General features: G+C 27.5%; 1 protein-coding gene across 4 annotated transcripts in view; it reads left to right on the forward strand.

The window, feature by feature from the left end:
* LOC101235701 (tubulin-specific chaperone D) overlaps nt 1-15241 on the forward strand; it is a 124690-nt gene that overhangs the window by 28715 nt on the left and 80734 nt on the right. For all 4 annotated transcript variants that reach the window (XM_065803654.1, XM_065803655.1, XM_065803658.1 and 1 more), the window contains exons 8-9: nt 2207-2289; nt 7393-7472. In XM_065803654.1, the coding sequence (XP_065659726.1) occupies nt 2207-2289; nt 7393-7472 (163 nt within the window). The remainder of the gene's footprint in view (nt 1-2206; nt 2290-7392; nt 7473-15241) is intronic.

Here is a 15241-nt window from a genome sequence, read left to right on the forward strand (position 1 = left end):
ACAGTAAGTTATTCAACTCAAGATTGTTAGAAACTTGCTAATCAAAGACTCAGTTAACTTGTTAATAATAGAGAGAAGACTGATAGGATGATAGTTAGAGGGGTCAGAATAATCTCCAGTGTTAAAAAGTAAAGCCAATGATGTCAACATCCAGCAGGCAGGAAAATAAGATTCAGTCAAGCACTTTTTAAATTTAGAGAGAATTGAAGAGAGTTCTAAAGAACCATGACAGGAATGTCAACTATGACAAGATTGTTGCTATTAATAGAAAGAAGACTGATCAGATGATAGTTGGAAGGATCAGAATGCTCACACTAGTTTTTGTAAATGGAATGTCAACTGGACCACAAGCTGAAGAAGAGTTTAATTGTCATATGACTTAAGCAATGGAAGCTGGAGTGATTTGAATGTCTAACAATGGGTTAACCTGTTTAACTGTGTGTGTAATCTGTTTAATAGGGTAACCTGTTTATTCTTTAATATTAACCACATTATAGTGTTTCCTTTATATGATCTTTATAAATCTTTACCAACATTTGCATTACAAAGATTTTACATTTTCTAAACATATACAATTAAAAACTCAATGAGATATATTTTAGGAAGTAAACACTGGATAAAATAAAATTTTATAATTATAAATTGCTTCTACAGTGGCATGCAGCAAATGTGACACCAATTTTCAAAAAAGGATGTAAGTTAAATGCATCAAACTACAGAACTGTAAGAACTATAAAATGCAAAAATGCAAGAAATATTATGCAAAAATTTTTTGACAGCTGTAATCTGATCACTAAATGCCAACATGGTTTTGTGAAACAGAAATCATAATCATAATCATAATCATATAAGAAATCATATACCACAAATCTTTTGGAGACTCTCGATTTTATCACACACAATTTATAAAAAAATCTGCAGATGTTATAATGCTAGATGTTACCTGCAGATGTTATAATGCTAGATGTTACCTGCAGATGTTATAATGCTAGATGTTACCTGCAGATGTTATAATGCTAGATGTTACCTGCAGATGTTATAATGCTAAATGTTACCTGCAGATGTTATAATGCTAGATGTTACCTGCAGATGTTATAATGCTAGATGTTACCTGCAGATGTTATAATGCTAGATGTTACCTGCAGATGTTATAATGCTAGATTTTGCAAAAGCATTTGATACCGTGCCACACAAACGGCTTATGTTAAAATTGAAGGCATATGGTATAAAAGCAAAGTTTTTAAGCTGGATTGATGCGTTTTTGGAATAATCAAATACAAAAGTGGTTCAATTTGATGCATTGTCAACATGGAGAAATGTATTAAGTGGTGTTCCACAGGGATTTATTCTAGGGCCATTCCTTTTTGTAGCATACATCAATGGCATACCAGAGAAAACTAAAAGTACTATAAAAGTATATGCTGATGACACCAAAATCTTATCAGCAGTAAATTCGACAAATGAACATGATCTTGGTGTAAATTTTAATACATCACTGATATGGAAGAAACACATAGTAAATTGTTCATTAAAAGCAAATGCAATAATGGGGATGATAAAAAATACCTTTGTCAATTTAGATCAGCATCTTGTTAAGCAATTATACACAACTTTTGTTAGACCTCGGATTGAATTTTCAGCACCAGTTTGGTCACTAAACTACAAAGGTGACATAATATTAGAAAAAATACAGCTCAGAATGACAAGGATGGCAAAGAGCAAAAGTATTCTGCAGTACCAATACCGTTTACAGACACTAAATTTAACAACATTGTCAGAAAGAAGACAAAGAGGAGTTCTTATTCAAGTATTTAAAAATTTCGATAAAATCACAAAAGTAGAACTTTTAAACAAATCAGGCACAGTAGAAGTACAGTAGAGAACAAACCAAGTTTATACTGAGACATGAATTCCTTACAAACAGAACAGCTAATTTATGGAACGCATTGCAAATGGAAATCATTAATTCAACAAACGTAAACAATTTCAAGAGCAATTGTTGTATATTATCAAAAGCTGTTGAAGTGAGTTTTTAACTCACTCGCTGTTAATGCAGCTACATTTTTAACTACTATTACTACTACTACTAAACTACTACTACTACTACTAATTTTTTTTTTTGAGAAACTAAAATAATTAAAATAAAATTTCATGGTAATATCTAAAAGCCCTTTAATATTTGATATCGTTGTTTTGTCATTAACAGGTTTCTAACTCGCCCAGATATGGTTAATGTAAAGTTACCTGAATTCATGAATACTTCATATGATCTTTTAAATTCTGTTAAGTGTAAGAATTTCATTTTATTATTATTTTTTTCAAATTTGTTATTTATACTGTATTTATACTGTATTTAAACTATTAAAAAATAAAATTAGAAGTTAAAATAACTTGTCTGTATATATACATATATATATATATATATATATATATATATATATATATATATATATATATACATATATATATATATATATATATATATATATATATATATATATATATATATATATATATATATATATATATATATATATATATATATATATATATATATATATATATATATATATATATATATATATATATATATATATATATATATATATATATAGGCAGTTCTATTTAAATTTTTGCCTATTTAAACTGTAAATTAAACTTTTAGCTATTTAGTATGAAAGCTGTTAGTCTAAAGAATAAAATAAGCTAAAATGTTTTGAGTCTGGCCAAAAGAGGGCAAACTTATTACTGAAAATACCACTTTATTTACGTTAGTCAGAAAACAAGGTAAAGAAATTGCTTCAACTATTAGGTCAGATTTCTGCAAATCAGTAAAGCGGTTTGTATTAGAAACTTTCACAAGATGTTGAGAATTCTATACTAATTTAAAATATATATAAAAGTTTATTAAAGGTGACCGGCTTTTTGATACTATATATTTAATTTACATTACATCACTTACGTTACAGAGCGATTATTATTGTGGATTTTTTATATCTACTATTAAGAGTTTCTTTTATTCTCTATTATTAAACCTTTCTCTTTGTTCCATATCACTCTCCTTCATCTCAAGACCGCACTCTTTTTGATGTTATTTCTGATCAAATCGACCAAGTCCTCTCTCTTTATCCTTCAGCCAATATCGTTGTTTTTGGTAAGTTTATGCTCATCACACTGAATTATTATCTCATTCTTCTTCATCATCAGAATCTCCCTATCATTGTGCCTCTCACAACTACATTAAAGCTGACTTTGACTCTTTCCGTGATTTTCTTCGCGATGGCCCCTGTGTAAAAATCTTTCGTCTTCCTACTAACAAATGTGCATCCTACATAACTTCTTGGATTCAGGCTGGCATGGAATCTTTTATTCCCTCTCAACGATTCCAAGTCAAGCCTCACTCTTCTACTTGGTTTACCTCACATTGTGCTACTGCAATTTCCAATCAAAACCATTACTTCCATCTTTATCAGCAAAATAATTGTCCAAAAAACAGACGTCTGTTTACTATTGCTAGAAACCATTGTAAAGAGGTTTTGTCTAACGCCAAAAGCCGCTATTCTCAGATTGTGAAATCTTGTATTTCATCTCAAAAATTAGACTCTCGTGACTTCTGGAGAATATTTAACAGTATCAATAATAAGGGCAAATCTGTTATTCCACCTCTCTTGTAAGGCTCAGATTTTGTCACCTCACCTAAAGACAAAGCTGAATTGTTTACTAAGAACTTTTCATCAATATCATCTCTTGATTCCACTAGTTTCATTCTACCTGATATTGCCAACAAACAGGTGGATCTATTGCTTGACATTCGTATCACTCCAGCTTCTGTATCTAAAGTGATTTCCTGCTTAGACTCTTCTACAGCTTGTGACCCGGACAACATACCTGTTATAGTCTTGCAGAAGTGTTCTCCGGAGCTTTTGTCTATACTTTTAAAACTATTTAATATGCATGAAATTTTGGATAACAGATGCATGCTGGAAAGCGGCATCTGTTATCCAAATTTTCAAAAATTCTGGAGAGCCATCTGACTTATCTAACTACCATCCCATTAGTCTTCTTCCTATCATAAGCAAGGTTTTTGAATCTTTAATTAACAAACACTTAATTTCTCATCTTGAGTCTAATAACTTATTTTCTGATCATCAATATGGATTTCGATCTTCTCGTTCTACAGCTGATTTGATAACAGTAATAGTTTGGCATACTGGTCATAAGCTTGATAAAGTTTGGCATACTGGTCATAAGCTTTCTTCTTATGGTGTATCAGGTAATATCTTTAGGATTATCGAATCCTTCTTTTCCAATTGTAGTATAAAAGTTGTCTTTGATGGACAGCACTCTTCTTCATACCCTGTAACTTCAGGGGTTCATCAAGTTTCTATTCTCGGCCCTAAACTCTTTTTAATTTACATTAATTATCTTCCAGATGTTCTCACATCTAACTTGGCATTGTTAGCTGATGATACTACTATTTATTCTTGTCTAGATAAGAAGCCAAAACTCTCTGACTGCTTGGAGGGAGCATTTGAGCTTGAAAAGGATCTCACTTCTGCTACAGCATAGGGCTCATAGTGGCTGGTGAACTTTAATTCAGATAAAACCCAATTTATGGGTTTTAAAAAAAGTATTTAACTCATTCATTAAAAATAGTTAACAAAGGTAATTTTAAAAATTGGCGGCACTCTACCTTAGTGATTTTTCATAACTGTTTTCAATTTGATAACAGAAAGTTATCAAATTGAAAACAGTTTTTCTGCAAGACCAAGAGCAACTTTAAAAAATTATTTTAATATTACAACTTTATTAATATTTATTTGAGTCATTTAAATAAGAAAATCTTTGGTTTAATTAAGAAAATAAGAAAATTGATTTAAATAAAAAAATCTTTGTTCATTTAAATAAGAAAATCTTTAAAAAGTTTTTACTTTCATTTCTTACATTTATGCGTATTGTCTTATTTTCATTAAGTTGAATTTTTAAAATGCTGCATTATAGTATTTACATTTAAATCTTTAAAAATCTATTTGACGTAAAAACTGCTATCATTGTTTAGGAGGGAGAGGGGGTTAAGGTATAGGTGATCGTTTGTGACAGGAGGGAAGGGCTTAAGAATTGACAAATATAAGGTGAGGTGCTTTATGGATGGCTGCCCTTGATTGCATTTACAAATGATTTGTTTTAAAAAAACAAAAATAAAAAAGGTTTTAATTGTTTTTTTTATATTAGGAGATTAGCAAATAAATCTTTTTTTCTTTTTTTTAATGTCTAAATAAAAATATTTATACAATTCTTATTTTTATTTATTTAAACATTAAAAAAAGAAGATTAAATTCTCCTAATATAAAAAGTTTCTGAATTTTGTCAAACCAATGCAAAGAAATAAGAATTATGTAATGACATAATTCATTTCTAAACAAAAACTTAATGAAAAAGTGCCAGAGTTTTAGTAAATGCATGTAATTTTAACTTATGTTACACAAATTTAAAATAAAAATGTGCTTTAACTAAGCATCGTTATTCAAAACTTTAAATGTAAAAATGTGACATTTAATATTCTTATGGATATATTATTAAAAAAACGTAAGTTTTTTAATTAAATTAAAAAAAAAAAACTTTATCATGTTTTGTTAACTTATGTTACATGAAAATTGCAAAAGTTCTTTCGTTATTTTCTTGAAATATATATATTTTATAAAGTATAAAATTTGACCAACAACATTTTGAACATGTTAGCTCCATTTTCACACTAAATTAATTTCGATTATGCAAATAAATTCATGGTTAAAATTTTACAATGATTTTTTTTATCATGGGGCAATGAGAAAAACCATAACTTTTGGAACCATAAAAAATGACTTAAACAAATTAGTTTTAGTACAAAAGATATATTTTAAATAAACTTTTGTGTGTTTTCATCAATATTCATTTGCTAAAAGTTAACCAAAAGAGAATAAGATTTGACTTTTTGACACATTTCCGTCAAAAAGTCAAGTTTTATTTTTTGTTTGTTTTCAATATCAATTCGTCATTCAATTAAGTCTCATCCTTTTACTGTGACTGTTCCTAAGTTCTCTAAAAGTTCTTATTTGGGAATTCGTTCCCTTCTTCTTGTTTTCCTGATTCATATAAATTGCAATCTCTTAAGCCGTCTGTTAATTGTTATCTTGGTTTATCTTTTTTTCATTTTTCTCAGTAACTTCCAACTCTATTAGTAGTTGCTTGCAACCTTGTTGGAAGTAATAAAAAAAAAAAAAAAACAGAATTTAAAAGGCTGTTTTTTTAGAACAGCAAAAAGTAAAGATTGTCCATATTGATTTTTAATAATTTGTCCATATTGTTTTATTTTATTGAAAACAACGTCAAGCTCAATTGCCTACTGGCTTATTAGTCACATTTATCACATTTTCCAACCTTTAGGAGTTGGCGTCTATTACCATGTAAAAAAGATTTGGCGTCATAATACCAATGGTTATAATGCCAACTCATGCAGCATTTAAAAATGATTTTGTATGGCTTCAATCAGAATGCTGGTCTCTTTAATACCGGTAGAAGAGATAGTAGGGTGCCATGATTTTTGGTTTTGCTACGTAACTATTTTTTTTTCATGTTTTTTTGTTAGCGATTATTGCAATTTATAGTTTAAACTTATACCTACGAAATTAAATTCATTAATTACCAAAATTTAACAGGTTAAACTTGTAAGACTATTTGTCCTTGGGAGACTATTTAAAGTAAAATTAGAAATTTGTATCGAAATTTGGATCTCAATAATTTACATAATTTAAATAGTTTATAATAATTTGTAAATGTTAAAAGAAATGATTTTTAAGATTTTTATGACACAATGGAGTACTATTCTACAGTTTTAGGACCCCCCTTTTTTTTTAAAAGTTTTTTTTCAATAGAGCTTATGAATTACAAAGCATTGACATTTACGAATAGAAACATGAAATAACACACCTTAAAACATAGCAACTTTAAAAACTAATAAATTTCTTTGTTTAAAAATGTTATCTAATGATATTTAAATGTTATCTAATGATATTTAATGTTATCTAATGGTATCTAATGGTATCTAATGGTATCTAATGGTATCTAACGGTATCTGATGATATCTAATGGTTTTTTTTTAATTATTTTTTTCAAAATAGCTATTATAACTGTTTTGCTATATGAAAGTGGTTGTCTTAATTTTTAAGGTGCCACTATTGCAGCGTTACATGTTGCTTCATTCTCCTCTATATATTTTACAATTTTAATAAAAATTTACATAATTATTGACTATTCCTACTTTAGCAAGTTATACTGACTTATTTTATTATAATATCTTTATTGTTTATCTAGAAAAATAAAAAGTGGTTATAAAATATTTTTAATTTATTATAGTGGTTTATGAAAAACCAAACAATCACGCATTAAATGGAGTCAATCTTCAACAACAACATATTTCAACTTTAAGCACATTAGTAAGTTTTATTTTTACAAAAACATACACAATTTTAACAATATGTTTTGGTAATTTTTTCAATTTTTTTTAGTTACTTTTAACAATTTGTTTTTAGTAATTTTTTCAAATTTTTCAGTTAATTAAAGTAGTGGTTTAGAAACTAAAACATTTAATTAAACTAACCAATCATAATTATTTATTAATTCAGATTTATAATTATGTTTTATTTTATAGGATTAATTTCTTATAAAACTATGTTTTAATGTACATAATACCTCTTAATTTTTCTTTGTTTTCAAACCAATTTGAAGCACATTTATTGAAGACTTAATGTGAATGACATTTGTTGACTATCAAAAAAAAAAAAAAAAGATGGATGTACTAGAAGATATATAAATAGAAAAATAACAAAATTTTAGTTTAATTAACAGCTTGAACGTAATTTAGTTGTCTATTGATTGAACATGCATATATGCTAACTAAAATCATTTCCAAAGCATTTGCATTGATGTTATGAAAAATAAAAAGAACTTATTTAAACTTAAAAAAAAAAAAGGTATAAGGTTTATAAATGTGTTTCTCTGCTAAGCAATATGTGCGCATATACAAAAATAAAAATAAATATGGGATGAAATCAATGGAGAAAATGAAATGAAGGCAAAGTAATAACTATTATTAAGAAAAAAGTTATGCATTTTACAGAATGAGGATTTTACAAAATGAGCAGACAGAAAATGTTGAAGAGTGTGCAAAAAATAAGTTAAAGCAAACTTTATTATGTTTGTTTGTTAGCAATGGATTTAAATATAACAAATGTGAACTTAGTATTGTTTGTTTTAAGTGTAGAAAATATTTTGTTAGTAAATACGTAGAAGTCAAAAAAATGATTGAAATAAATTGTTCCTAAAAGTTTTATTTTTTAAAGTAGATATGAGACTAATTTGAATTTGGCTGTTTCATCTTCAGATCAGTGTTGATGGCTATTATCCTTTGATTTGCAAAGACTACAACATTCACCTATTTTCTAAATCTTAATTACACAAATATTAATATACTAGATCACGCAAATGTAAATATGCATTTGTTTTGCATTTTAAATTCTTTGAGTTTCAAAGATTTTTCTGTTTACTTAGGGGTCGTCCATAAAGTACGTATGCTCATAGGGGGGGGGGGGGGAGGTCTTCAAAAAGCGTACGAAAGCGTATGGGGGGGGGGAGGGTTCAATTTAAAAGTACGTACTTCGATTTTCTAATTATCACAATTAACCAGCTAATCAAAAGAAAAGTTACATTCTGAATAAAGATTCTAGTTTGCCAACATAAAAAGATGTATGGTTTATGGAGTAGAGGGTATAGTTTTCCTCTATGTTCACACATGTATGGGCGCCCTCAGAATTTTTTGATGTTCCAGATAGGATACTTTCACACATCGTGCAAACTCCTAACTTAAGTTTGTTTATACCTATGCTAAATGAAAAGGCCTTGCAAAATATCGGGATGGCGGAGGCCTGTGAACAAAAGCCCTAAAACGCTTACCCTCCCCTGCCCATACGTGAGGGCACTAATGTAGTAAAATTTTCAACTTTACCATCTAAAACAAAATTATTGAGAAAAAAAAGTTGAGGGGGAGGGGTATTTGCGAAACGTACGTACTTTTTAAGGGGGGGGGGACCTAAAAATACGCATGGCAACAGGGGGAGGGTCAAATTTCAAAATTTTTAGCGTATGTACTTTATGGATGACCCCTTAGGTACATGATTAAGAATGTTTACCACAAATTTGCATTTATGCAGATTTAAGTTTGCATTTATGCAGATTCAAGTTTGCATTTATGCAGGTTTGTTTTGCATTTATGCAGGTTTATTTTGCTTAGATCCGGATTCAAATTGCAGTCACGCAGGTTTGTTTTGCACTTATGCGAATTCAAGTTTCATTCTAGCAGGTTTTCATTTATGCAGATTCAAGTTGTTATTTAGGCAGGTTTATTTTACATAGATCCGAGTTCAAGTTTGCATTCATGTAGGTTCATTTTGCATTTATGCGGGTTCAAGATTGCATATATCCAGATTCATTTTGCAAGTTTTTTATTGAGTATGCTCAACTCTTTGGAATGATCTGCAGATGTTAGGAGAGTAGGATATTGCAATGGAATTCAAGTGGATAATAAATAATACATTTAATAATTTAATAATTAGTATAGTGAAATTATTTAAATAAAATTAATTAATTTATTAAATAAAATTAAATTTTGTAGCAAATTTAAATGAGTAAGAATTGTATTGTATTTAAATATTCCTGAACTTTTTGCTATCCCGGAATAGCTGGAGTTATTCATAGTGTTCCTGGGATCCAAGAAAAATCCTGGGAAAGTACATTTAACTAAAATACAAACAATTTAAAATTTTATTCTTTTCATTTTATTTCTTTCACTTTTAAACTATTTTTGTGATTTAAAGTGACCTTTTAGAAAAACCATCTAGATGTCTATCTAAACGCTCTTTTAGCTTCAACACAGGATTTTCGAATAGTTAAAAGTGTATTATAAATTATGTGATCTTTTATTAGTTGCTTTTAACAAATTAAATTCTTAACTCATAGTTGATTTATTGCAATTGGCTACAAAGTTGCCTTTTTTTCCACATATTTGAACTTACAGTCTTTAAAGTGAAACTAAATTTGTTGTTTCAAAAGCAATGGATTCAAAATGGAAATTGGATTATTGTTGATATTTAAAGGAAAAAACATTATTTTAGGTGAGGAATTCCATCAAGAATGTTACCCGGACTTTACTTCAACAACAAAATTGATCAAACATTGATTGGAGCATTTAGACAATCATAAAATAATAAATTTTTATAGTTATTAGAGAAAATCACACACACACACACATATATATATATATATATATATATATATATATATATATATATATATATATATATATATATATATATATATATATATATATATATATATATATATATATATATATATATATATATATATATGTATATATATATATATATATATATATTTATATATATATTCAGGGTGTTCGGGATAAATTTGACATATTTATAATTGATTATATTTTTTTGTAGATTAGAGGTATTAATACACACTACAGGTCATTTAAAAGTTTGAACCCTTCTTCATTCACATACAAGATGTCAGAAAGGATGGATGACTGGAACCCACCTGAATCATGGAAGAGAATAACTTGCATCATGATGATTCGTGCCGGCCATCAAAATAAGGATATTATGACTGCTGCCCAATGCTCCCTGAACACAGTAAAAACAATCAGGTATGAACTAGAGACTTGCAATGGTGACTACGAGGATGTAGTAAGAAGAAAGATCCCTAGCAGACGATCTGATTGCGTTCGTACAGCAGAATTCCTCGCAAGTCTGCAGGAACAGGTGTTGAAGAACCCTGGCATTGGAATTCGGGCTTTGTCACGTGAAATGAATGTTGCATCCTCTGGATGCTTGTATGAGTAGTAGCGAAGGTCTTCATTGAGTGCAAGCTTCATAGTAGAGGATGCAAGCTTCATAGCAGAACATGACATGCTTTTGAAAAAATTTTTTTTACATAATATTAGGGACCCATTAAAATTTTAAAGGTCTTGAGGAACCTCAAGATAATTTCCTAGAGCATTGATATTTTTCCAGAGTATTTCTGAAATGAATAGACAACTTTTGCACACCCAGGCTAAACGAATTGTAAAAAAAACTAAAATTCACTCCACCCTTATATATATATATATATATATATATATATATATATATATATATATATATATATATATATATATATATATATATATATATACAGGCTTCGGCAGGAATGACGGGCTATGGCCCGTGCCCGTCTCGGCACCCGTCTAAGTCAGTTTAGACGGGCCAAAAAAAGCCCGTCTCAAAAATAAATTTTGGGTAAAAAATAAGGTGAATTTTATGATGTTTTTTTATTTATGTACTCTTTTAAAATTTCTCTTATGACATAATTCATAATTAATATTAATATGGATAGCAAAATCCATGTTATAATTTTTTATATTCAAATGTAAAATTTAAACAATTATAATTTAAACAATTAAAATAATATAACTAAATCGTACAGTTTTTCAAACGACAATAACTGATTGATATAATATCGAATTACCGTATTATATCGAGTATAATATCGAATCAATATAATATCGAGTTACCGTATTATGTTATAAATTTAATAATTATTTGATTAAAAAAGGAAAATATACGCATTTGATGCACAAGAATTAGGATTTCATTTTGGGTTTTTGGTATTTATAATAATAACGATAATAAAAAAAATTATCCAAATTATAGTTTGTGTTACTTTAAAGACATTTAAATTATTTCCCTGTTAACTTCCGCGTTAACTTAATGGTTTTTCTTAACAAGACAGCAGCTTATTTAATATGCAATTGTATAACTCGTTATTAAAAATGAAATATCTCATTAAAAATCAACAGACGGCTAATCAATTTTTATAGAATAATATAAATAGTGTGTTACTGCTTTGTAGTTATCAAGTTATTCAAGATATCCAGTCATTCAAGTTTTCAAGTTTTTCTAGTTTTTCAGTAAAGATAGTAATGGCATCTTCTGGTAGAAGAGTTACACTAACAACATTTTTAAGTTGGGGTAAAGATGGAGTCTGTGGAAAAGAAACCGAGGTGGAGAATAGAACAATTTTTGTTGTGAAGATATGGTGTAAAGTTTGCATTCAGTATAAAAAAGAATAATGCTTATATTGTATATAATACATGCTTATATTGTATAAGAATTATTTAATACATGCTTATATTGTATAAGAAGTAATGGAAGGCCGGTATCCTAAAAAATTAATAGTACTTCTAAATAAAAACTTTTTATTAATTTTATTTAGAGAAATTTGATTTCAAATTTTTTTATTTACGTATCAGATTAACTATTTCCGATTAGGATAGGCATAGGTAAAGCGAAGTTATAAAAATTATAGAACAAATTATAAACAGTTCAAGTGAGTTTTTAGTTTTCACGCCCAATAGAATGCATAAGTATATAAACAATTGAAATGAAACATTAACATTAGTTACCAAACAATTCTTAAACTATCGAACTCATTCATTTAAGGTTTAAAAAAAAAAGATTTCAAACTATTTGTGGCTAAAGCTTAAAAAAGTCGCAGTTAGATTTTGAAAATTTTATCATTCTATAAGATTTTTATTCACTAGAAACGAAGGAACTAAAGAAGCACGATATACTAAAAAATATACTAATAATATACTAAAATAGACTTTGGTAAAAAAACACATCAGGATGCTTAAATTAGGAAATGTGATGAAACGCCATGGTTGTTTCTATGATTTTTTCCATCGTTTTCAAGTTTATTGGTTTGCCTATATCTGGAATAAAGAAAAAAAATGAACATGAAACTAAATAAAGTTCACTCAAATAACAAATCTAAATAAAAGCAACCATAAAACAACTAACCCGCGTGAAACGAAAATAGCTCTGAGCAAATAAAAAACTTTGAAAAACAATTATTGAAACTTGAAAAGTATCCAACTCATATCTAGTTAGCTCTCAAACAATTGGCTTTCTAAGTTATTATTTTAGTTCAATTCACAAAATATTTCATATTCAATGACATTTCATTTAAAAATTGAAGATAAATTTATAAACTTTAAAAAAAAAAAAAAAAAAATTTAAAGTTGTAAAAGCCCGTGCGAGATCATCGAGACGGGCGGCCCTCCTAGCCCGCAAAGTCTATTTGTGACGGGCTTTTGATAGCCCGTGCGGTTTTTACTCCTGCCGAAGCCTGTATATATATATATATATATATATATATATATATATATATATATATATATATATATATATATATTATGATTAAATGTTGACTTCATTTTAGTAAATTTTGTCAAATCTTGAATTTCTTTAAATTTTTTAATTTCACTAAATTACCCATCAAGCATTTCAAGAATTTTTTTTTTTTTCACTTTTTATTCAAATTGTGGTTTTCCAATAACGCTATAATATTTCTGATTTTTTAGATCGAAATAAATGTTAACCATTTTTATTGTATTGAGTGTTAACCATATTTATTGTATTTTTAATTTTACTACTACTATATATTACTACTATTACTATTGTTATTACTGTCTCTTTTGTTGTATTATTGCTATTGGTGTTGTATTATTGGTATTGTTGTAATGAAAGAAGAGAAAGTTATTTCAGTACTTGACCCTCTTTAGTAGGAGTAAAACCTTAATAGTACTTTTTTTATCAATTTTTAATGGATTTATTACTGATAAATAATCTAATTGATATTTATTACTAATAAATTTTTTTTTATAGCTATATTATATTAGTTATTAAAATATTGTTTTTATTAAAATACTATAAAATTGTCATTTAAGCTGATACCGATATATATATATATATATTGGTATATATATATATTGGTATATATATATATATATATATATATATATATATATATATATATATATATATATATATATATATATATATATATATATATATATATATATATATATATAATTATATTAAAAGATGAAGTTTAAATTTAGTTAGTATTTAGCCAAAATTATATAAATATCAATGCACAATAAAGTGATAAAGTATCTAATATTGTTTTACTTTTACTTGGGCTACTCAACATATCAACATACTCATTTTATGTTTAAGTTGATGGGATTTAAAATGCAAAATAACAATATAAACTTGTCTTATAAGGTGCTGCAAGCATCATATTGTAACGATATAACGAAATAGTCCAAAGTTTCCTTGATCGGAACTACAAAGTTTTTCTTACTTAATCAGTAATAAATCAGTGCAATCAATCATGCAAGATTTATGTGCTACAACAATGTTACAATAAAGGAAAAATTATTTATTTTTATTTTTAACTTTTTCTTTAAGTTAGTTTAGTTTTTTCACCACCTTTTTTAAAACATTCTGATCTTTCAGCCATAGATTCCCATGACTTTTCTAAATTGACATTACTGCTGTTAAGCTTATTATTATTTCTTATTTTTGGTATAATTTCGATTATGGGGAAAAGTCTATCAGTAAATTTAACAGCTATATTTAACATCCCTATTTTAGATGGGATGAAAAATAAGTTATTATACATATCACTTTGTAAAGATTGTGGTTTATCTATGAGTTCAATATAAGTTCTTCTAAACTTCCACCATTTACCAACTGCTTTTTTAACTTTATTAAATCTTTAAATTATGTCCATTTTATTAGTATCCATTTTTAAGAGAGATCTTTTAAAAGTTACAACAATTTTATGAACTTGAACCAAAACGGTATGAAGTTCAGGAACAAGATCAGGGGGTTACTGTTTTCATTTTCATCCTCATTATTATTTTCATGATCAAAAACATCAAAATCATTTTTAATATCTTCTTCATTAGAAATCTGATTATTTTTAACTTTCTTTTTATAAATTACATCTATTACAGCTAAAATGTATTGCATGTGCAAAACAAAGTTGGTATTCACCAGGAGAAATATTTCCTAATTTTTCCATAATGGAAGCACCATCTGTTGTTATCCAAACTATGTTGCTGGAAGACTTACATTAAAGATTTTTTATATAATTTTTTGATAAGTAATTTAAGGCAATCATTTGCATTATATGTTCCAATTCTCTCAAAACCAAAATTTATAAATCCAGTAGAGATTTTATTCATAAATCACCAAACAACGTGACTTTTTGTCCCTAATTAAAGTTAAGACTTGGT

This window comes from Hydra vulgaris, chromosome 08 (genome assembly GCF_038396675.1).
Source record: "Hydra vulgaris chromosome 08, alternate assembly HydraT2T_AEP".
NCBI lineage: Eukaryota > Metazoa > Cnidaria > Hydrozoa > Anthoathecata > Hydridae > Hydra > Hydra vulgaris.